The sequence below is a fragment of the Podarcis erhardii genome, assembly GCF_964252035.2.
Source record: "Podarcis erhardii genome assembly, chromosome: 10".
Classification (NCBI taxonomy): Eukaryota; Metazoa; Chordata; class Lepidosauria; order Squamata; family Lacertidae; genus Podarcis; species Podarcis erhardii.
The window spans coordinates 70,604,468-70,627,291 of record NC_138500.1 but is presented as its reverse complement, the minus strand read 5'-3'; the positions used below and the strand labels follow the sequence as shown (position 1 = coordinate 70,627,291).

At 42.2% G+C, this 22,824-nt stretch overlaps 1 protein-coding gene across 3 annotated transcripts in view; it reads right to left on the bottom strand.

Annotated features, from left to right (window-relative positions):
- RELN (reelin) overlaps window positions 1–22,824 on the bottom strand; it is a 308,114-nt gene that overhangs the window by 78,567 nt on the left and 206,723 nt on the right. For all 3 annotated transcript variants that reach the window (XM_081879038.1, XM_081879039.1, XM_081879040.1), the window contains 8 exons: window positions 22,366–22,503; window positions 21,507–21,693; window positions 18,099–18,304; window positions 17,202–17,373; window positions 15,090–15,290; window positions 8,371–8,606; window positions 4,667–4,824; window positions 3,590–3,797 (listed from right to left, as the gene is read on the bottom strand). In XM_081879038.1, coding sequence (XP_081735164.1) covers window positions 3,590–3,797; window positions 4,667–4,824; window positions 8,371–8,606; window positions 15,090–15,290; window positions 17,202–17,373; window positions 18,099–18,304; window positions 21,507–21,693; window positions 22,366–22,503 — 1,506 coding nt within the window. The remainder of the gene's footprint in view (window positions 1–3,589; window positions 3,798–4,666; window positions 4,825–8,370; window positions 8,607–15,089; window positions 15,291–17,201; window positions 17,374–18,098; window positions 18,305–21,506; window positions 21,694–22,365; window positions 22,504–22,824) is intronic.

The window sequence follows — 22,824 nt, the reverse complement described above, 5'->3', positions numbered from 1 at the left end:
AGGGGCATGTAAAGAGTGCTTAGAGGGTCCTCCCCACGTTACGCAATTTCAGTTCTGCGTGAGAGCGCCCGGAGCGTAACCCCTGCCTAAGTGGGGGGATGCCTGTAATACAAAGGATACAAAAATAGGTGATGGTCTTTTCTTGGACGCAGTGGTTTTTCTCACAAGTTCTCCAGGGAGGTCAGTCCTTATGCCAACCTGTTTCCCATTCTGCCTGGTGCAAAAGGGATCAGGTAACAAAGAAACCCATTTCCCTTTGTTCCCTTAATTTTTAAATGACTGTTTTGTGCCACTTCCCTGTTTTTCATTATTGTGCAAACCTCTGCCAACCTTTTAATTAATATTTCATATTAATTAAAATATCACACCAGGTTGTTTTGCTGGGGTTTTTTTTTGTTTTGTTCAGTCATATTATATCATTAATTTGTTTTGTTATAATCAAGTAGAAATGGAAATTAATACAAACATAGTTATAAACATGGAGATTGTGGTGAGCTGTGTCAAAGGGCAAAGTTTCATTTGAGATTGCATCAAATGTTATATATTTTGTTTTAATAGTAAATTCCTCAGGGACTATCCATTAGACTTTGACCACTTCGTAAAAACTTAACTACCAACAATGAATGTCTGCATATTGCCCTTATGGAGTGAAATGATGTCTAGCTACAAATTTTGATTTAAATATGCTTACGAAGCAAGCCAAGGGAGGTCCAGGTGAAGGGGTACAGATATGTTCTTTGGCACGGAATCAACCAGTGCCTAAGCCCAGCTTCTTGCATCAGCCAGGGAAGAAGATGGAGGGGAACAACTTGTTCCATTGTTCTTTCTGCCGCATTTACAGCTATGTGGGGCCAGGGATGGAGCTAGGTCAGGTTTTCAGCCACTTGGGGGGATATGTTGGAGAAATAAGAGGGCTTGGGACTCCAGCATATCCCTTTCCAGTCCCCACCACCACTGGAGCCCTGGCCGTGGCGGAGGGATGATGTTGGCGCTGCCTCAGCCAGAGAGTATCCAACTGTAGGTGAGCTCTTCTGACTCATCAACTGTCCTTCTGTAGCCCCTCAACTGCCCTCTCAGGATTTATTGCACTGCTTTCTTTCTTTTCTTTTTTCAAATAAAGTCTTTTAAAACTTCAGGAATAGAGAGATTTAGAAAGAGAAAATACTTTTTGACAAGACTAGTCTATCTGTGGTGATTTGAGTCTGCAAAAAAAATAAGAGAGACTCTTCTGTGGCCATTAGCTGCAGAATCTGCAGCACAGATGAAAGCTTAGGTGGTTACAGCTAACAAGCCAGATGTCCTCTGCTGGGGAACAAAAAAACCCACCCCTTTTGCAATGCTTATCTAGCCTCTGCAGCTGTCAGGTAGCTCCCATATGTGGCTGCAGTGACTGATCAGACAGAGAACAAAATCATAAGCGATAGCCATTAAGAATAGAATAAAATTTCGTCTGGACAGCCTATTGGCAGCCCACAAGACAGAAATGCTACAGGCAAAATTCTCAGCCATTCAAGAAAGGTAATGAGGTGACTGAGGACAGACCTGGAAAGAGTTTCTTCAGATAGGGCTGGAATGGTCCCCTGTGTGAAACCCCAGAGAGCCTCTGGCAGTCAGTGTGGACTGGCAGTCACTGGCAGTCAGAACTAGTGTTATGCAAGAAGCATCACAGTACTATGAGTGGGACAGAATGCACAGCCTGCTTAGGAAGGCTAATACAACCATCAGTACCCCAGGAACCTATTCATGCTGGAAATTTCATGTTGGAATGGAGGTCTGTGAAACTGTACCACTAACATGGTCACATAGAGGAGGGAGAAATGTTGTTTTCTGCTGCTCCAGAGAAGCAGACACGGAGCAATGGCTCCAAACTACAAGAAAGAAGATTCCACCTAAACATTAGGAAGAACTTCCTGAGAGTAAGAGCTGTTTGACAGTGGAATTTGCTGCCAAGGAGTGTGGTGGAGTCTCCTTCTTTGGAGGTCTTTAAGCAGAAGCTTGACAACCATATGTCAGGAGTGCTCTGATGGTGTTTCCTGCTTGGCAGGGGGTTGGACTCGATGGCCCTTGTGGTCTCTTCCAACTCTATGATTCTATGATTCTATGATTCTAACAGTTGTATAGGATTTTGGCACCTGCATATTGTCATAGAGAGGTGTCATTAATTAAGGGAAAGAGTAGCTTGCTTTTATTATTTTTTATAGAAAGACCTGGGTCTGCAGGGTTTAAGGCAGAGAATGGACACAAAAAGTTGATGATACAGAAGTTGGCCAGGTAGTCAACAGCAGTTCAGGTATGACATCCTTTGTACCAAAATTAATTGGCTTTTCAATAGGTTGTGCTGCAAATGTAGCATTATTTCTAAATAAAACTGTCCTCTCTGTTTCTGTGGTCATTACAGAATGTTGATCAACTGAACCATGAGGAGTACAGTGCACCAACACTCTGGAATCTGTACTCTGGTTTCCTCCTATTTCCAACTTTTCCATGTACCACCGTCAAGAGATTCCTCAAGTGACATTTGTGCACTGATGCAAACAAGGGCACAGAACAAAGTATTCTTGATGGCTGTTCTAATGCAGCTTGCTAAAGTCTGAGAATCATCCACACACAATATAATACAGTACAGTCCTAATAGAACTGGCATTTAAAACAGACTGGGCTTAAGCAAGCTGAGCGTGATTTTGCTGTATGTTTGAAAAGAAAGCACTTTGGTCTTCAAAATGCACATTGAAGGAAATATAACTGTTTGTTATAAATAAAGCCAGAATTTTTGTTCTGAATTTTAACATGTTATTTCACTTTGGCAGGGTGGGGCAGCAGTCTTTACCTAGCCTCCAGGCATAAGGTCACTGTTGCTTTCAGGGAGGGACAAGCCAGCGGGGAGGTCAGTTCTATGCAAATGCACGGGTAGAGTTCATATAGTGATCCTGCTGGTGCGTTTGCACAGTGCTGACCTCCCTGTCACCATGCCCTTCCAACTCTCCCTCCTGCTGCTGACAGGTCAGCTAAATACCATTGCTTCACCATGTAGTACAAAAGCTATTTTTGAGCCTAAGTAACTTTATATAAGTAACTTTATATCGCGGGTGGCGCTGTGGGTAAAACCTTAGTGCCTAGGACTTGCCGATCGCATGGTCGGCAGTTCGATTCCCTGCGGCGGGGTGAGCTCCCGCCTTTCGGTCCCAGCTCCTGCCCACCTAGCAGTTCGAAAGCACCCTTAAGTGCAAGTAGATAAATAGGTACCGCTTTATAGTGGGAAGGTAAACGGCGTTTCCGTATGCTGCGCTGGTGCCGGCTCGCCAGAGCAGCTTCGTCACGCTGGCCACGTGACCCGGAAGTGTCTCCCGGGCCCCCGGCCTCTTAAGTGAGATGGGCGCACAACCCTAGAGTTAGACACGACTGGCCCGTATGGGCAGGGGTACCTTTAACTTTATATCCCTCAAATTACTGTAACTCTACATAAAAAGCAGTTCTTCAAAATCCTTGTTTGTTTGAGAAGTACTTGAAACTTGTTCATTGTTCTGCAAAATTAATGGCAAAGTAAGATCAGTATAGCCCACAGGTTTTAGAAGCAGAATACACAACTGACCTGATGCTTGTGGTGTCCAGAGGGACGGTTCTTGCTTCCCTTTTGCCAGGTCCATTGAAGTAAAGAGATTTTCCATCACTGAGTATTCCACAACCATTCCCAACTTGCCCTCCAGTTATCTTGTACCAGAGAGGGCTCAGCTTCCTCTCAAACCTGTCGAACATCTCACTGTGGTTAGGTACATTAGATACACAGGTTCCATGTGAGGCTTCAAGATGGGGAAGAAAAAAAATATGGGAGATTCTTTGTTGAAATAGTGCTGGGTAGCAAAGGTCAATAAACTAGTAAGCAGCATTACATGAATCACATGTATTAGTTTCTTCTGCAGAAAGCTCAGGGGTGATAACATTTAGTCATTTTTGTAAACACCCCACACTCCTGCTCCTTAAGTTTCTCTCTGACACCAATTCTCCCCCTCAAAGTGGAAGACATCCAAAATGAACACTGGCACTGAAGTGTGTTGCAAGGAGGAGCAGGCGATGCTATTGTTCAAGAATCTTTTCACCTTTATTTGTTTGTTGTTGAGGACTCAGAAGAGAAGCCCAGCATTTTTTCTGGGTATTTTTTTCTTTAGGAAAAGAAAACAAGAAAAGCAAAGCACTGCAAACATAATTTTTCACAGAAACTTGTAAGAAGAACCACATGATGCTACGGTCTAGCAAGCTGAATATATGTGAATATAGCCCTAGCTGGAGATGGAAACTTGTATATAGAAGGTAGAGCTGGGCACACAATTCCATCCCTCATCCAGCTATGGAGCCTGCATGTGTGTAGTTCTCTTGTAAAAACTGTGCTAGCGAGCTGATCAGCTGTTTGGCAACAAGAGCAGGAGGCTGGATTTCTGTTCCCTCTCCTTGCCAAACAACCAGTCAGTCTCAATGCTGATTCTCCCAGATGCCTACATGCACATAGCTATAGCTGCCGTGTGCATGAAAAAATGGTTTCAGGCTCCACACACTGCCAACAGTTACCAAATATAATGTTTAGTTCCCTCCCCAAATATAAACACAGTCAAATGAACGAACGGAATATTATGTATTGATATCCACAGCAATTCTATATAAACCAATGTCTTACCTGTATAACCCAAGTCACAAAAGCAGACTCCAGAGATACAATCCCCGTGCCCATTGCAATAGTTGGAACAAGGCTCTGATATGTATACCCCATCTAAGCCAAAAGGGGGTACACTCTTTTGTGAACTGCTCTCTTGGATCCAGCGGAATCTGGTTTTACTGTATGGATAGAAATATTGAAAGCAGAAAACTAGATGAAATACCAGAAAGATACGCTATATTACACAAGCTCTCAAAGTAGATACCACATAGTAAGAAGAACTCTGTGATAACAGGAATAAATTTAGTCTTCAAAAAGATGTGCATGCACTGCTACTGCTATTAAACATATACTATGAGGCAATGGTCTGCAATGGCTTGCACACAATGTAGATGTACATAGTATTTATTTGTACATAGGAGAGTCCCATGGACTGCAAGAAGATCAAACCTATCCATTCTTAAGGAAATCAGCCCTGAGTGCTCACCGGAAGGACAGATTGTGAAGCTGAGGCTCCAATACTTTGGCCACCTCATGAGGAGAGAAGACTCCCTGGAAAAACCCTGATGTTGGGAAAGATGGAGGGCACAAGGAGAAGGGGACAACAGAGGACGAGATGGTTGGATAGTGTTCTCGAAGCTACCAGCATGAGTCTGACCAAACTGCGGGAGGCAGTGGAAGACAGGAGTGCCTGGTGTGCTCTGGTCCAAGGGGTCATGAAGAGTCAGACACGACTAAACGACTAAACAACAACATATGCTTATATAACTAATATTAAAACTTGTTGTAAATCATTAAAATGATGGTGGTCCAATTGAACAACATTAGTGCAGCAAATCTAAATGCAGCCATTCATGAAACTAGGTGAAGCTGCAATTTGTTTTTGTCTGATTCAGATAATCTTCCCACCAGGTGGAGTGATACTGGCTCTATGTGCCCACCCACCCTGTCACTGGGCATGACTGCTTTGCCTCCAGGCCTAGTCTGAACTCATGTAGATATTAGATTTTATGTATTTAAGCCATATGTAAGTCTAACACTAGTAGTCCAAATTGCACAACTGATTTGTCCTGCAAATAGCCCATGTTATTGACCATATGTATGCTGGGACTATACAAACATTTTATCAGTATATGGATGTGCAGCAGTAGTACAGGCAGGCGAGTTCAATGCTGTACTCTCTACTCTGCGCAAAGCTTCTCCTAAGAGTTAATAATCCAAATCAGGCATGTGTGCCATGAAACTGGACGAGCCCAGAGAATGGTCAGTGGTGCAAGGTGCAGTATAATCCCTGAAGTTAAATATATGGTCCTTGGCCAGTACGTGGCTGGGAAAACCAACTGCAAAATCTATGCATATTTCTCTGAGTGGCTTGGACTCATGAGAAAAGCATAATAAATAATTCCATAATGTATTAAAACTTGGAAGCAAATTCCATTGTTATTAATGGAACTTACTTACAAGGGAATATATTTAGCACTGGGATGTAAATCTGTCAACATACAACAGTTACAGTTGACACATTGAGAGAGGTAACAGTACCCCATCTGTAATGGCAACGGGATGAATTTAATTATGCCGATCCACACTCTTTTTGGGTTGGGGGATGTTGCTTCAATTTTGCTTCCTATTCCTGATTATTTTGCAGAACATAATGCTAAACAGACTGCCGCTACTGATTTGGTGCTATTTGTGTTGGGCAAAGCAAACTCGTTAGTGTCGGCTTTGTGTGACTTGGCACTTCTGTTTGTTGGTTAATTAAGGGGAAAATACTTAAACTGCAGCACACACTGATTATTTGATACATTCTCACCATGAAGACACCAGCTCCCCCTGCTACACAGCATGCCATGCACTGTAAATATTTGTTAAGGCAGTAACAGAAGGAGCCAGTCTGAAAACTCACACACACATTACAACAAAACATCTTGGCCACTACTGCTAGCAAAAGAGAAGAGAGGGGCAGGAAAACACATGAAATGAGCATGCACAAGGAGTGTGTCCATGTGCATACGTGCTTGAGTCCCAAGATAAACTCCTACCTAGGTCACACACTTTTTCTTTGAACAAGGCATTTAGGCTGTGATTTGCCCATCTCAATTCTGGAAAAGTCACTGAGACTGTTTTGGAAGGTGCTGTTTCCTAGAACCTAAGGAATCCGTTCCTACCTGTCAAAATACTACAGTATTGCCATACTTCCAGAGAGTAAAAGCAATGACTAATAGCATCTGAATCTATAATGGATACAGTAGTTTGGGATTCTGGAGCTAATACAGCTTTCTATACAGCTCCTGTCCTAATTGCCATTTAAAATCCCTTGCAACTACATGTTTCCCTTCCAGATGCATTAACAACCCTAGTATCTGTTCCTTTGAAATAGATAGAGCTCATAGGTTGCCACACAAAGGACTATTTCAGCTGAAATATTAAATGCTCCCCACACCCTTCTTCTCAACTGACATGGCCACACAGGGGAGACTGAAAGCATTGTTCCCCGTTTTATACAGGCAAACTCCCTGCTTGTGGTTGTGTTCCTGGCCTGTACTAACCAAAGTTTATTTCTATGTCTGACCTGGGGAAAAACAAAACAAACTGGTTTGTTGATAATCCAGGATTAGAAACCATGGTATCCTTCAACAAGCCATAGTTTCCCAGCTATTCCCAAGTGTGAATTCTCATATGTTGTTGGACTACGGTACAACTTTCATCATCTGTGACCTTGCTCGCTGGGGGGGGGTGTAGTTAAACTGAAATTTTTACTATTTTTCATACTAATTCACCTATATCAAAAGCTGTTTCGTAGAGTGAAAAGTGGTATTCAACACCACAGCTGGTTAGGTTTTTATTTAGGGTGGCACTCAGCTAAGTGTTACTCACAGCAGACCAACTGAAAGAAATAGCTCTAAGTTAGCCCTGTTCTTTTAATTTCAATGGGTATACTCTGAGTAAAACTGAGCTGAACGCCACCCTAAATAAATAAACAACCGGCTGTGGCATTGTGCTGACATGAGGCCCCAAATATTTCAGAAGTCAGGCTGTTAAGAATGAGGAGAAAGTTTACATTTGGTTTCTGCTTGCAGCTGTCCGACTGCAAATGGTGCTCGCAGCAGTACTTCAGGAACAACAGAGGTAGGAGCCAAAGAAATCACACTGGATCATCTACTCTGTACTGGGTAGGCACTTGCTATTGTTAGACCTTCTGTTTCTGTTGCAGCTAGGAGAATGTTTTGGATATTCTGAACCGGAGTTTTGCTCGCTCTGCACAGAAGAGTCTTCCTAACACTCATCATCATCAGCCAATGACACGGCACATTACACAGCAGCTCAAATGCCCTTCTGCTGCTTCTTTACCCAGGAGTAACTGTTTATGAAATTAATCCTATTGATATGGCTTATTTTATTCAGAGGGCTTATCGCTCTCCAACCAGCCTTCCAGACCTAATTGATAATCCCAAAGAAAGAGGGAATACTAAGGAAGAAAATGTTATTTGTCAGAAACATGCTCTTTTCATTTTACTGCAGCTTGCATGTCTAAAAGATTTTTTTAAAAAAATAGTAATAAAATGCTGTGCTTTGTTTTGTTCTAATTTTATAAAGAAACTACTTTTCTGGGGTTTCTTCAACAATAGCCTGAAAATTGAGGTAGCTGCCAGATTCTTGCAGCCTAAAATAGAAACAAACAAACAAAAAACCATCATGCGCCATAAGCTCATCACAACCAGTACCTGGAGGCAAGAGATCTTGGAATGACAATGGTAATCCTGGTCCAGTCTTCAAAGTCCCCTGTGTAATATGCGGTTGGCTCAGTCAATTCTCGGGAGCTTCCTTCGCATCCTTTGACCCCTGGCGACGCTGGGTAACAGCCTTCCTTTACTAATGACCAGTACAGGCCAGCATCATGGGAATACTGAAGGAGCACTGGAGCAGAACTACTGAACTGATCTGTGCAACCTATGTTCAGCTGCAAAATAAATTTTAAAAAATCAGAAACAGAAACGGTGGAAAATCAGAAGGGAGTGCAAATGTCAGATGTAATGCTGTGTTTTATTTTTCTTAACTATTCATGTCTTCATTTACATTTATGAATCTGCCTGTCAGAGAACTTCCAGATAACTGGAGGGGGATGTTGTTAGTTTCTGAAGAGGTTTTCAACCTTTTTGAGTCCACGGCTCCCATAACCAACTACATTCTTTCCGCGTCGCCCCTGTGGGGCTCAGGAGCCCAGTTAAGTCACCCCTTGCCTGCAGAGCTGGCAGGCTCTCACCTTTTTTCGAGCACCCTCCCTTGTGGAGTGCTCCCTCAGCCTCCTCTCCTCTACCCTCTCCTTGGGAGTCCTCCAGGCAGCCCCTGCTGTCGTTCCTGGTCTCTGAGCTGCCCCCCCCCACCCCAAAGAGAGGTGCCTCCCAGAGGCATCATTTGCCTGCTGCAATAAACAGCTGTGCAAGCCTTTGGGAGGCAGAGATGCAAGAGGGCATCAGAGGAGGGAGGGAAGGAAAGAGGGACAGAGGCCAGTGTTGCCCACAGCACCCCGGACCACCATTCAAGGCACCCCAGGGTACCATAGCAAACTGGTTGAAAACCACTGTAATTGGGTATTGTGTGGTTTCTATACTAATTCTGTATTTATCTCCAGGGGGTTGTAGGGCACTGTCCCAATCGGAAAGCATTTACTGAAAGTACCATAACATTCCAGCTTAAACAAAGTATCAAAAATGTACAGTATAGCCCTATGAATGTTTACTCAGAAGTAAGTCTTACAGTGTTCAGAGTCTTGTCCAGACAACCCATTCATTGAGCATCCATTGTCCTTTGCTTGCACACAACTTACACGGTCATACGGTGTTTGCTTTTTATTGACTTCATTCTGATTTACTTGCGTGGAAGTTATATGTCTTCCTATCACTCAACAATTTATCCCACACTTATTGGTGCATTTCCCTGTCGCTTTCCTGGCGGCAAAAGTCCTTTTTTGAAAAAGGGGTATTTGTTGTGCCAGAGCAGTTGAATACATTTTAATTGTGCATACCTAAATTTGTGATATAAATACCTCCCACAAAATATAGGAGGTGGTCCAGGTGTGAGTGCACAGAACTGTAGCCCTTTAAAAAACAGCATAAATGTTATGGGCAAGTGCACTTTACTTTCAGGCAGTCATGGTGCCTATGTTCTGAGGAAGAGGGAAGAGAATATATTTAGGTAGATGCCGTTTGTGTATCACCTATGAACTCTCTGGCCCATTTGAAGTATTGAAACTGTGCTTCACCAAATTCTGCCCTTCCAAAACTTCAGATACAATTATGCATTTACTTCTCAGAATTTCAGCTGTTAACCTGCTCTTGATTATTTGTGTAAGCAAATGGTTTGGAAAAAGACCAAGTCATGCTTTTGATAAAGTTAAACAAGAGACATCAAATCAACTGAAAGAAGAACAATGCATATTAGTTAACCCTCAGTACTTAAGGCAATACCTGTAGCTTGATTTAGCTAGCTATTAACCTTATAGAAATGCTACGCTAATGTGTGAGCAACTTATCAAAAGAAGGGGGAATGTAAAAATACAAATGAAGCCTTCTCTGCTATGCAGAACATGCTGCACTATGCAAATTCCTCAACCTGTGCATGCCTGGCCCCAGGGGGCAAAATGGTTGCCACTCCTGGCTTAAAATATAAGTCACACCAAAAAGCTAATCTGACTTACATATATCAGAAGCTGTTTGCTGAATTCAGAAATCCTATTAAGCCTCTGAGAGCAAAAACAAGAGTCTTCAGCATAACAGTTCCCAGTTGCGCTAATCCAAAACAAGGGACAGGAGTCATGGCATGCCATGTTATGTGTTGCTTGCCCAGACTCAGGTTAAAACTCAGCTAATGCCAAGTGAAACCCAGTGGCAGCTGGTGGGGTGGCGGCGCTCACCTCACCTCTGAGCAGCTGAGTCACTATGCGGGGAGGTAGGTGTAGCGGAAATGCACCAGCTGGGCCAATCTAGTGTTCCTGCAGCAAATGTGTCTGCTGCAAACCAAACTCCCTGATGTCTCCCCCTCTGCTTCCTGGTAAGCAGCAAAGAGCCAGCTGCCAGAAGGCCAGGGGAGTGCCACTGCCCCATCACGCTACCCACTTATCTAGTGAAACCTCTTTTCTGTCTGGGGACCCCAAGGAAACATACAGATAGGCAAGCTCATTACTAGGGTTACCATACACTGCATTGAAGAAGAAGAGTTTGGATTTGATATCCCACTTTTATCACTACCCGAAGGAGTCTCAAAGCGGCTAACATTCTCCTTTCCCTTCTTCCCCCACAACAAACACTCTGTGAGGTGAGTGGGGCTGAGAGACTTCAAAGAAGTGTGACTAGCCCAAGGTCACCCAGTGGCTGCATGTGGAGGAGCGGAGACGCAAACCTGGTTCCCCAGATTAGGAGACTACCGCTCTTAACCACTACACCACACTGGCTGTATTGAGCAGGTTGTGACCACTTTTAAGAGCTCTTTGCCCTAAACAAGCTTGGTAGTCACATGGCAAGCAGTTTCAGAAAGTCCCCTAGTTATGGCCGCATTCTCCTTGGAGGGACTTAGAATCACTTTGCAGTCTTTGCTTTCTGTTAGGTTAGTCCACTATTTTCTTAATATTTTCTTTCCAGCTCCCCAAACTCCATGTGGTGAATCTTCCCAGCCGGAAGACTCTCACAACACAAAGAGTGCATGTTTTGTTCCTGAGATAAAACTAATTATTTTTTCTTGAATACTGTTTTAGGAATCTTCTTTTTCAATCTTTGTGCCAACCGAATGGCCACATGTTTAAAGCCTCATATTTCTATGACTTCTGATGTTTTGAGTCCATTGCTAAGTTTTTTTGGTGGGGAACACATGTTCAAAGGTGGGTGAGAGTGGATACAACTCAGGCGTCTCTGCCCAGGTTGAAAACTGCTTAGGGAAACCTGCAGCTCTGCAGAAGAGAGAGAAAGGGATAAGATAATTTTCCAGCATCTTTCGCCCCAAATCTCTCTCACAACACAAACCTCCCTCCAGAAGCTGGGCTGTTTTTCTCCTCCTCCACTTGGATGTTACTTCTATGCTGCAGAGAATGAGGTAGCAGTTGCAAAGTGGAGGAGAACAGAACATCCAAGCTTCTCCTTACTTTTTCCTTCCACAAATCTCTTACAGCAAGTGAGGGCCTGATAATGTTATATACCCTTTTCATTGTCATTGTGCATGGGGTGGTGGCGGCAACTGGATGAAGAGATATGTGGAAATGATTTGAACATGCCAACAAGCAGACCCCGTCCCATTCATGCCAGGCAAAGGTTTGGAGCTAGAGCTGCTGCCATGAGCCATGAACCATGCTATAACCGTGAGCTATAATGGTTTTTACAGAGGGCCTGATGGTCCCACTTCGACCTGCTCACAGCCAGAGTTTGGACATGCATGAAGCTTGCTTCCTCCTCCCAAGAATTCAAGCAAACTTGCTCTGTAAAGATTTTTATCTATTACGAAAATACTACTAAATGCCTTAGTACTTGTTGAGCTTCCCTGCCCCCAGCAACTTTAGGGGTAAACCCTAAAGACTATTTTTGGAGGATTTGTCAGGCACAAGCTGGAAATCTAGGTTCACACAATTGAAAGAGTTTAAAGTAGAATCATAGAATCATAGAATCGAATCATAGAGTTGGAAGAGACCACAAGGGCCATCGAGTCCAACCCCCTGCCAAGCAGGAAACACCATCAGAGCACTCCTGACATATGGTTGTCAAGCCTCTGCTTAAAGACCTCCAAAGAAGGAGACTCCACCACACTCCTTGGCAGCAAATTCCACTGTCAAACAGCTCTTACTGTCAGGAAGTTCTTCCTAATGTTTAGGTGGAATCTTCTTTCTTGTAGTTTGGAACCATTGCTCCGTGTCCACTTCTCTGGAGCAGCAGAAAACAACCTTTCTCCCTCCTCTATGTGACATCCTTTTATATATTTGAACATGGCTATCATATCACCCCTTAACCTTCTCTTCTCCAGGCTAAACATGCCCAGCTCCCTTAGCCGTTCCTCATAAGGCATCATTTCCAGGCCTTTGACCATTTTGGTTGCCCTCCTCTGGACACGCCCCAGTTTGTCAGTGTCCTTCTTGAACTGTGGTGCCCAGAACTGGACACAGTACTCCAGGTGAGGTCTGACCAGAGCAGAATACAGTGGCACTATTACTTCCCTTGATCTAGATGCTATACTCCTATTGATGCAGCCCAGAATTGCATTGGCTTTTTTAGCTGCCGCGTCAGTAAGTACTATCTTAGTACTTAAGTACTTAGTACTAAGATAGTAAGTACTATCTTACCCTAGCATGAGGTTAGGAAATTTAGAAGGAAATGCACTGAAAATTATGGGATGAATGATTAACAGGAAGACGTATAAATATCCTGAAAGCAAATCAGGACTGATGCTCACTGTCATGTAACCAGCCTGCAAACAAATAAAAACAAATGCTCAATCGAGGGTGGATATTGCATAACATCTGAGTAAGCTTTGTGCAAGCAAATCAGGATGAACCCCAGCTTGTTTGGAGGAGCCCCTGCTTTATTACCATCCATACAAATTTCTGTTCTTCCTTGCACTGAGCACTTGTGGAGACAGGAACTCTCAGCCAGAGAGTAGAACAGAAAGAGATGGAGGCTGAGAATTTCGGCTCAGGCTCAGAGACCTCTACTGACTTTGATTCCAAAGCAGGATTAGTGGCATTGTGAAGTTTGCAGTGCTGTATGCCACTTTGGAAAAGCAAATGATGCACGTAGGTAACCCCAAAGTGGAAGTGCTTTAAAGAGAGCGTCACAAAAAACCCACAGTGAACACGGAGACAAAGCAGTTCTCAGGTTGCGTGGCATTTCGTCACTGTAATGTCAAAGCGGAATGAGATTATTCTACAAATCCCCAGGCTCCTTGCCAACTTCCCTATTTGTAGAATGGTGGGAATTATATTTGAAAAGCTGCCTGTAAACATGTGATGTCTTTAATAATTCTGTTTGTAAATTATTCAGTGCCTGTATCCACCAATTATGTAAGGATCATGTATTTGTGGCTAGTTCATTAAAATTCTATCGCAGCCGATCCCTAGAATTCACAATGGGATTTCATTATAAACTCAATAAAATTTTGATTAGGGTTCAGACACAGCAGCTTGTCAAAGCACATAAACTTTCTTTTTCGTCTAACAGTTAGTTCTGACATTACAGGAATGATGTGACTGCCATTTCCCCTGACTGCAATACTTGCTGCTCTGGTGACAGTAAATCTTGAAGATCATGTAAGAGGGACAATCAACATGTTTACTATAGAAGAGGGGACAAGTCCCACCACCTGGCTAGGAAATAGTCAGGCCATGGGGTACTTTCACAACCTGGAGGCAGAGTTAGGGTGTGTCATTTTAGGGGGTGAAACTAAATTTTTGCAAATTTCTACAGTGAAGTCTTTAAAATATGGGGCTTTTATTGGTGTGATGAATTCAAACCTGCTATTATTTTTGTGGACAATATTTAGCTTGGTAAGTCTATGTTTTTATTTATTTACTTAATTTGTAGACTGCCCTTCAACCACAGATCTCAGGGCGGTTAGATGAAGAAGTACATAAACTTCTTTCGAAAAAACAAATAATTTTAATTTTACCTTCTGAAAATATCAAGTAATTCTAAGTAAAAATAATAATAAATACATAAAAATAAAATTACTTTAAAGTATAATTGCAAGTAATTGGCAATAGTTTAATTTCTATGCAATTTTACACACATTCTACTTACCAAGCAAAACTAAATTATATTAATTTAACCGGAATATCATTTGAATTCCCAAGTCACATTACAACTTTTTGGAATTTGAAAGCTGAAAAATTCAATACACCCGACTGCCTGACATCATGGCACGCAAACGTGGCATCCATGGGGAAGGGGCTGGGGCTGGCAGTAGCAGACTCCCCCCCCCCCCAGCCTGTTCCTGTTCCTACTCAAGAGTTGATAGTCCCCTAATTTCCCTTCAGATTTCATTCCAATCAAATCTTGAACTAGTCCACCATTTTTTTAGACTATGGTTTGACTGTCTTTTCATCACACTTTGCAAGAGCTGACCTTACCACTCTCCAATTTAAGTAATTACTTCCCAGAAATGTATACTGCAGTTGTACTTGTTCATATTTACAGTCACATTGCTACAACAATCAACCTGGATGAGGATCTTGTGTGGGGGTTTTTTTTTGGGGGGGGGGGATGTATAATGTGGTGAAAGTGGCTAGACTAAGGCCTATTCCATATAAAGGCCAGAGATTACGGCTGGATTCCAATGGAAGAGAAAGTTTTGTTAGAGGTAAACATTTAGTTAAACATCTCAGAATCACTATCTGAATAGCTTCAGATGCTTGACTGAATAAGGTCAGGGCAATTGGCTTTCTCTTAATTTAAGCTGTAATGATGCATACCTTGAACTGAAGGACATATCCTGGTTTTAGTGTTAAATCCCGTGTCACTGCAAAGCGATCGCCATCTGATTTCCCGAATATCATTGCTGATGGGGTGGCAGAACAGAAAGTTTCATTTTTGGGCATCCCTTCATTAGCTAACATCAGCCACACACTGAGCTGGTTCATAGGGTAATCGAATGCTGGTTTCTCATAGAAGTTCTGTTGGAAATAGAAAGCAAAACAGAAAGAGTTATGTCTCATTGTGTCTAGTATAGGAGGATTTTGCAACCTGATACACAAAGGAGTTATATCTTGGATATAAAGAGATTTATGATGTGATCCTCACCACTTTTATGTGGACATAAATTCTGCTTAAATCAGATTTGAGATTGGTTCACACGTGCATATGTGAACCAGCTCCATTGGAAAATACTGACTTTGAGATGAACTGAAGGGTTTATCACTGCTGCTGCTTCTGAGATTACCCATTCATCACTTGATCTCAGGCGGTGAACATGCATGTGTGAGCTAGACCTCAAATGCAAAGGCTCTTGCACATGATCAAGAGGACAAACACTATCCCATCAAAAGTCACAGCAGGGAGCCCACAGCCTCCAAAATAAGTAAACAATCAAACAATCCATTCATTGTCACAGATGTGGGTAATGGGATGTCCATGTGTAGTTCTTATCATACAAGCAACATCTAAAAAAAGTTCTTTGCAGTTATGGAACGACATCCTACCCAGCATTTGCAAAAGCAATAGATGCAGCAGCTAGAGAAATAGTTTGAGTTATCCAGTAATATATCCATAAGAGAAAGAAGACAACACTGGTCCCACAAAATAAATATATTATATTGTAGAGGAAAAAATAATCTGGAAAGGCCTGAAGTCAGTATATATAAAAACATACAAATGCACACATGCACAATCAGGGCTGAAGTTCATTTGCTTTGTCTTTATTTGGAAATAAGTTTCACTGAAATCAGTGGGACTCACAACTAAAATATACTGAGATGCCCACCTGGTTATATTCAAGGACTCAGTTTTCAGAGTTGCCTTACAATCTTTCTTCGACTTTTTGTCACAACATCCCACAAGATAGGTTGCTATTCTAATTACCATTTTACTGCTTGTGACCCTCTATATCCATGTGTCTTTATTTCTCTCACTCCCCATGGGCCACCCATTTGTCAATCACCTGAAATAACAATGACATCAGGTGACCTGTTTTCACCCACATGGATGAAAATTAAATTGTGTGATGGACTATGCAGAATTAGACAAACTGACAGGAAGGATTCGAAACCTGCGGGACCAGAGATTCTTAGAGGACTGGAGTAAATATCTGAACTATTTTAAAAGCAATTGTAATAAACAGATTACACTAGTAGGACTGCAAAAAGTTTTGTAAGGAGGATTATGCCAAATATTGCAAGGAAGACTATGAAGAGAATGATCAGTTAAGGACAATTAAAAGTAATAGAGAAATTAAGAAATGCAGATTAAGTGATAAAGAATGGAAAATCTTCAGAGGTAGTTGACGGAAGTCTAAAATATTGTATAAGATAAGAATGTATGTTAAATGACTGTTGGAAATGATATGTTAAAAAACTAATAAAAATGTATAATAAAAAAGAAAAAGAAAATTAAATTGTGTGGGTTCAAAGAGAGAGAGAGAGAGAGAGAGGGCGCGCAAAACCTGCAGTGTTTAATATCAACCCCGCAAAGTACATTGAGCCATGGTACAGGGCAACTGGAAACCTGACAGGGGCTTATCAGTTTAAAATTGCCATGTAGGACTCTATGTAAGCACTAACAATTAGGTGCCTTGGCTGAAAAATGGGCTAAATTTTTTAAAAATAAAAATAGCATGTCACACATACAACTGCATGTATTATTTCCTCTAGAAAGCATTTGTGAGTTTGCATATCTGGCCACAAATACTTTCCCCTCTGATGGAAATCAAATTTGATAGAAGCAGGTATAAGGAGTGCCTGGCACACATGTTGTACAACATCTGCATTGGAAACAGAGCTTGGAGTATTACCATGGCATCTCTAGTTGCAACCACACAACGCGAATTTTCATTTGACCCAGGAACTTAATTAGTTGCACTCGTGAATTACCTGAGGTAAAGTGGGGTTAACGACAGGGATGATCTGCTTCAGTTTTTCTGACAGAATTATGATGTCATCAATAGCCCACTGGTCATATCCTTCCCCTGAAAACACTGGCTGCCACCAGCGAAATCTAGTGCAGGGGGTCTTCGCAGCAGCAGGAAGCTCAAGGTAGACAAATCTAGATGCAAAGATTTCCAACACGTTTAAAAGGTTACATACCAGGGAGCTTGCACACACAGAATACCTGTGTGCTTGGATTATTTCACAATATATGTGTGTGTGTGTTTCATGACACATTTCTCTGACTGACACGCTGCTTGCTGCTTAAAAATGTCATGTCACTTGAGTGAAAATGAACAGATAAATGATATGAGAGCTCAGAATGCTTAGTTGTGGCTTAAAGGTAAAGCTAAAGGGACCCCTGACCATTAGGTCCAGTCGTGGCCGACTCTGGGGTTGCAGCGCTCATCTCGCTTTACTGGCCAAGGGAGCCAGCGTACAGCTTCCGGGTCATGTGGCCAGCATGACTAAGCTGCTTCTGGCGAACCAGAGCAGCGCACGGAAGCGCTGTTTACCTTCCCGCTGGAGCGGTACCTATTTATCTACTTGTACTTTGACGTGCTTTCGAACTGCTAGGTTGGCAGGAGCAGGGACTGAGCAACGGGCGCTCACCCCATTGCGGGGATTCAAACCGCAGACCTTTTGATCGGCAAGTCCTAGGCTCTGTGGTTTAACCCACAGCGAGTTGTGGCTTAGAATGCTTTTAATTCAGCAGTCTATCCAAAACAGAGTTCTACACTATCCCTTGAGTTTATCTTTTATTGTTAGAGTATGGCTAGCAATGCTGTTCACTATACACAGAAACAGCCTTTTAAAATGTCCCATCATGGTCTGAAGTGGTACCTGGACTTGCTGAAGTCAGAGAAGTACATTTCTGCCAGCAGATGCCAGTTGATGCCTCCATTGTTGCTATATTGCAACAGGATGCCTTCTTCTCTGCTGTCTGGTTTGTTGCAGGAAGGGCTCTCTCCACCTATCTGGATGTAAAACTGGACAAAGTCTACCCATGCGGTGTCCAAATCCAAGCTGACCAGTTGCCTCTTTCCAGCCTACAGTACGCAAGGGACAAAGGAGGGGGACGATGACACAAAACAAAGCTATTGAGATAGCTAATATTTGTAGTAAAAAACAACGACCGGGACACTTATTCTGTATTTACTTCAAGTGTATGGGATATTAAGTGGATATTGTGAATCCGAGATTATCAAAGAACTGTGTTGTCATGGCATCCACATACTGAGGGTGCCAGTATGTACTTCAGATGGTAAAGCCTCAGTAAATGGACCAATCCGATATTATTGGTAGGGATATTATTATTGGTAGGGATATAGACTGTGCAGATATGAAACAAAGGGGAGGACAATAGTAGGTGCAATCTGTGGTAAGTTCTTTTAAAAGAAGCACACAATGTGAAAGAGCTATTGTCTGTCAAAGTAGGCAATATTGGGTTGGATGAAGAAGAGAAGAAGAAGAGTTTGGATTTGATATCCTGCCTTTCACTCCCTTTAAGGAGTCTCAAAGCGGCTAACATTCTCCTCTCCCTTCCTCCCCCACAACAAACACTCTGTGAGGTGAGTGGGGCTGAGAGACTTCAGAGAAGTGTGACTAGCCCAAGGTCACCCAGCAGCTGCATGTGGAGGAGCGGGGAATCGAACCCGGTTCCCCAGATTACGAGACTACCACTCTTAACCACTACACCACACTGGCTCTCATTTGTTCATCCAAATAGCCTGGATGAACAAATAGCCTGACAGATTAGGAACTTACACACAGAAATACGCCTAGGAGTATACAGTCAGGGATATTTCTCCTAGCTTGAATACAAAGGCCTATTTCAAAACCAAAAATCCTGAGCTCAGTATACAAAAGCCATTTGGTTAGGTCAAAACATGTTTGTCATTTTGATGATGGCCTTCCCATGACAGCTTTCAGAAGTTATCCTCAGAATCCTCCAAGGCCTGCTGACAGACATCTGACAAGATCTATGTGGGCACTGAGTGACAAGAATTTATCACTTGGATTTAAACTGCCTGATACAGTTAAAATAATAAAAAAGTCAGCAGAAATACAAATTAAGTTCCTTTCAGGGGACAAGAAGGTATATTTGACCTCGATCTGCCTGCCAGGAGCAAGGATTCCTATTCAAAGTTATCATTCAGACAATTAATTCAATACCTGCATTGGTTTTTGAATGGTGGAGCATCTTTGGATCCCCAAAGTCAGAGCTTGAATCACCATATGAATATTTGGTCATAGAGAAGCAAAATTTGAACAATTTTTCCCCAGCTCAATTTTTTGGTGGAGAAGTGAGAATAATTTGGAGGGGGTTTTTTTTGGTAGGGGAGTTACATTTTAGGCTGCTGCTAGTTTGTCGGCTGCAGCATCCTGTCAACACCATATAGCACGTCTGTTGAGGGAGCGGCACTGGCTGCTGTTTTGCTACCAGGCAGAGTTAAAGGTTTTGCTTTTAGCATTTAAAGTCCTAAACCACTTGGGACCAAGTTACCAAAGAGATGGAAGCATCCCATAGAGCCCTGCACGGCAACCATCCCCCTCAGATGGGGTACTGCTGGGAACTATCATATTTCCCTAAGGGGCACTAAGTTTATAACCAGAAGCTGGGCTGTTAGTGTTGAAGCTCCAGTCCCCTGGAATCAATTTCCAGCTGAAATTACACAAGTGTCTTCTGAAGACATTTTTTGTTTAAGAAGGGTTTCCCTGAGGTGACCCAGTGATTTATGGGATATCCACTGTATATTTGCAGAAATGATTTTCAGAAGCTGTATTTTGTGTGTGCATTTTATCTCATTTCTACCTTGTTGTACACCTCTTTGGTGGCTTCAGACTGTGAAGCAGTTTATAAATGGGTAAAATAAATAAACAAATGTAGAATGCATAAGCTTCCAGCGGCTGGGATCCATTTGGGGATGGTCTGATTTCCCGAGGAAAGCACAGAGGACTCCATCTCTCAGGTGAAGAGCTTATACAATGCCAGAAAGAACAGCTGTCTGTGTCATACTTCTAACATGAGAACCACTCCATCAATGGGATGAGACAGTACATAATTAAAGTTAATTAAAAAAAGGTCTCCAGTTACAGAAATCACAAAGGAAATGAGAAGGAGGGCTAATTAAAAGGAACAACATTCTTAAAATATGATTACAGACAATTAAAACAGAGTATAAGGTAAAATCCAGAGTGGATGTTCTGTTTGCACAATGGCTTTTGATCCAGCAGAGGAAACCAATAAAATAAGAGAAGGTGCAATTCAAACTGATTCTTCTTTACTGAAACAGGCCCCTGTGTCACCCCTGTTCCAGAGGATTGGGGGAATCTCCATAACAGCATGGACTCCATAACAGCATGTGCTGGGGACTGGGGGCGGGGGGAGAGAATCAGCAAAATCGCCTTTTCTTCTCTTATATATGCAGCTTCCACCACTGGATAAAAAGCTTTTTCCCTAGTAGAACAACATCATTGCATTTCACTCATAAAACAAACATAAGCTGGGTACAAAACCAATTTGTTAATAATAATTGAAATTAAAACATGCATTTCCTATATCAGCAAAAATTCAAATAAACTAACCTTTTTTTAACAATTCAAAGGCAACACACAAATAAAGACTTTTATTTAAAATAGCACATGTATCAACCTGGGGCTAGTGACGCTAAATGCACATGGCTTAAACAAAGACATCTGTAACTGAGGAATGTAAATACAGACTGAGAAATGTAAATACTGTAGTCTACAAGTCACGTGCAGTTTCAATGCTGGAGGCACACAAACCATGGTTCATATCTTAACCAGGCTTTGGAAGGGTGGGAGAGCTGAATTGGGACACAGGGACCAAACTTCTACGCTTCGGCCTCAAATAGTGGTCAGTCACTCCATTCTAGCTATACCTTCCTTTGCTTGCCAATGCTGAAATTGGGGCAGCATTTTCACAACACCCTGCTAGCTGGTCACCCAGACACATCCAATCCAACCCTATACGTCTGTGAGATTTGGTCCTCAGATAATAAACAAAGACCCAGCTTATGCTTTAAATATCAGGAGATCCTGGGTCTGCATTCCTGTTGTTGTTGTTTTTAAGTAAAAACATTGGTGGGCCACAGGGATTTTAGGTTTTATTTTAAAAATAAATCTAAACACATTTCATCTTGTATCACAGTGATGACTTCCTTACTAGTTACATCAGATATAATTAAGTACGTATAAATGTGTATTAAGGTGTATGTACACATATACCTTGTTGAAATAGAGAGAGGATCCAGATGAGATGACTCCACAGCCTTCCTCTGGTTTTACAATCTCTCCACCAATCACTTCCTGCCATCCTGATTCTAAACTGTTTGGATTCTCAAAATCAGACATTATTGTTGAAGGGAGATTATTTGCAGGGTGACATTCAGTGCCTTGATATCCAGAATCACATCTGTAGAGAGGGGCAAACATATATTGCTTGAAAAAATAAGTGTGCAAACAACCTTGCCCTATGTATGTGAACAGAGAGCTTGATAATATTGAGACAGATGGACAGTTCTTTTTCCACATGAAGAAAGCAGATCGTGAAGATTCCTGTCCTATAGCCCTGTCTTCCTCACTAGATGTATTCCATCCAGTGCACTGCAATGCACAGGCAACTCATGGCAAGTTAGGGTCTTCCTATGCCCCCAGACACTGGATCTGCTGGCTTTTGGAATAAATAACTGCAAGGCCCATGGACTGCAAGAAGATCAAACACATCCATTCTGAAGGAAATTAGCCCTGAGTGCTCACTGGAAGGACAGCTTGTGAAGCTGAGTCTCCAATACTTTGGCCCCCTCATGAGAAGAGAAGACTCCCTGGAAAAGACCCTGATGTTGGGAAAGATGGAGGGCACAAGGAGAAGGGGACGACAGAAGATGAGATGGTTGGACAGTGTTCTCGAAGCTACCAGCATGCGTTTGACCAAACTGCAGGAGACAGTGGAAGACAGAAGTGCCTGGCGTGCTCTGGTCCATGGGGTCACGAAGAGTCGGACACGACTAAACAACTAAACAACAACAACAACAACTGCAAGGCTGTGAACAGCAACTCATACACTACAAGAGCAAACATGCAGTACCTGCAAACACCATGGTCACACCAGCCATGCCCATTGCACATGTTTGGGCACTGCTGCCCAATGTATATGTTGTCTAAAGCCCATTCATCTTGCGCTGTGTAGTAGCATTGACTCCAACGAAAACGTGTAGCACTGGACCTAAAAGATAAAATAGATATATATAAACGTGTGTACCATTAATATAACCCACAGTATATAAGCCCATTTCTCATAAGCAGTTTTGAGATTTTATTTCGATCAAGTGGCATATAAATTCTGTTAAATAAATAACCATAGCATATTGTATAAGAGTTTGCAAATTAAAGGATGACATTTTAAATGAAAAATATATAAGCTGGTTTTCAGAAAATAGTGCCGTCAATGGAATCCTGGACACTGGAAAGAAAATTGGTACTCACAGACTGTTTCTAAAGTGGAATGATTTGATACATACCGTACATATAGAACAAAATTTAGCAA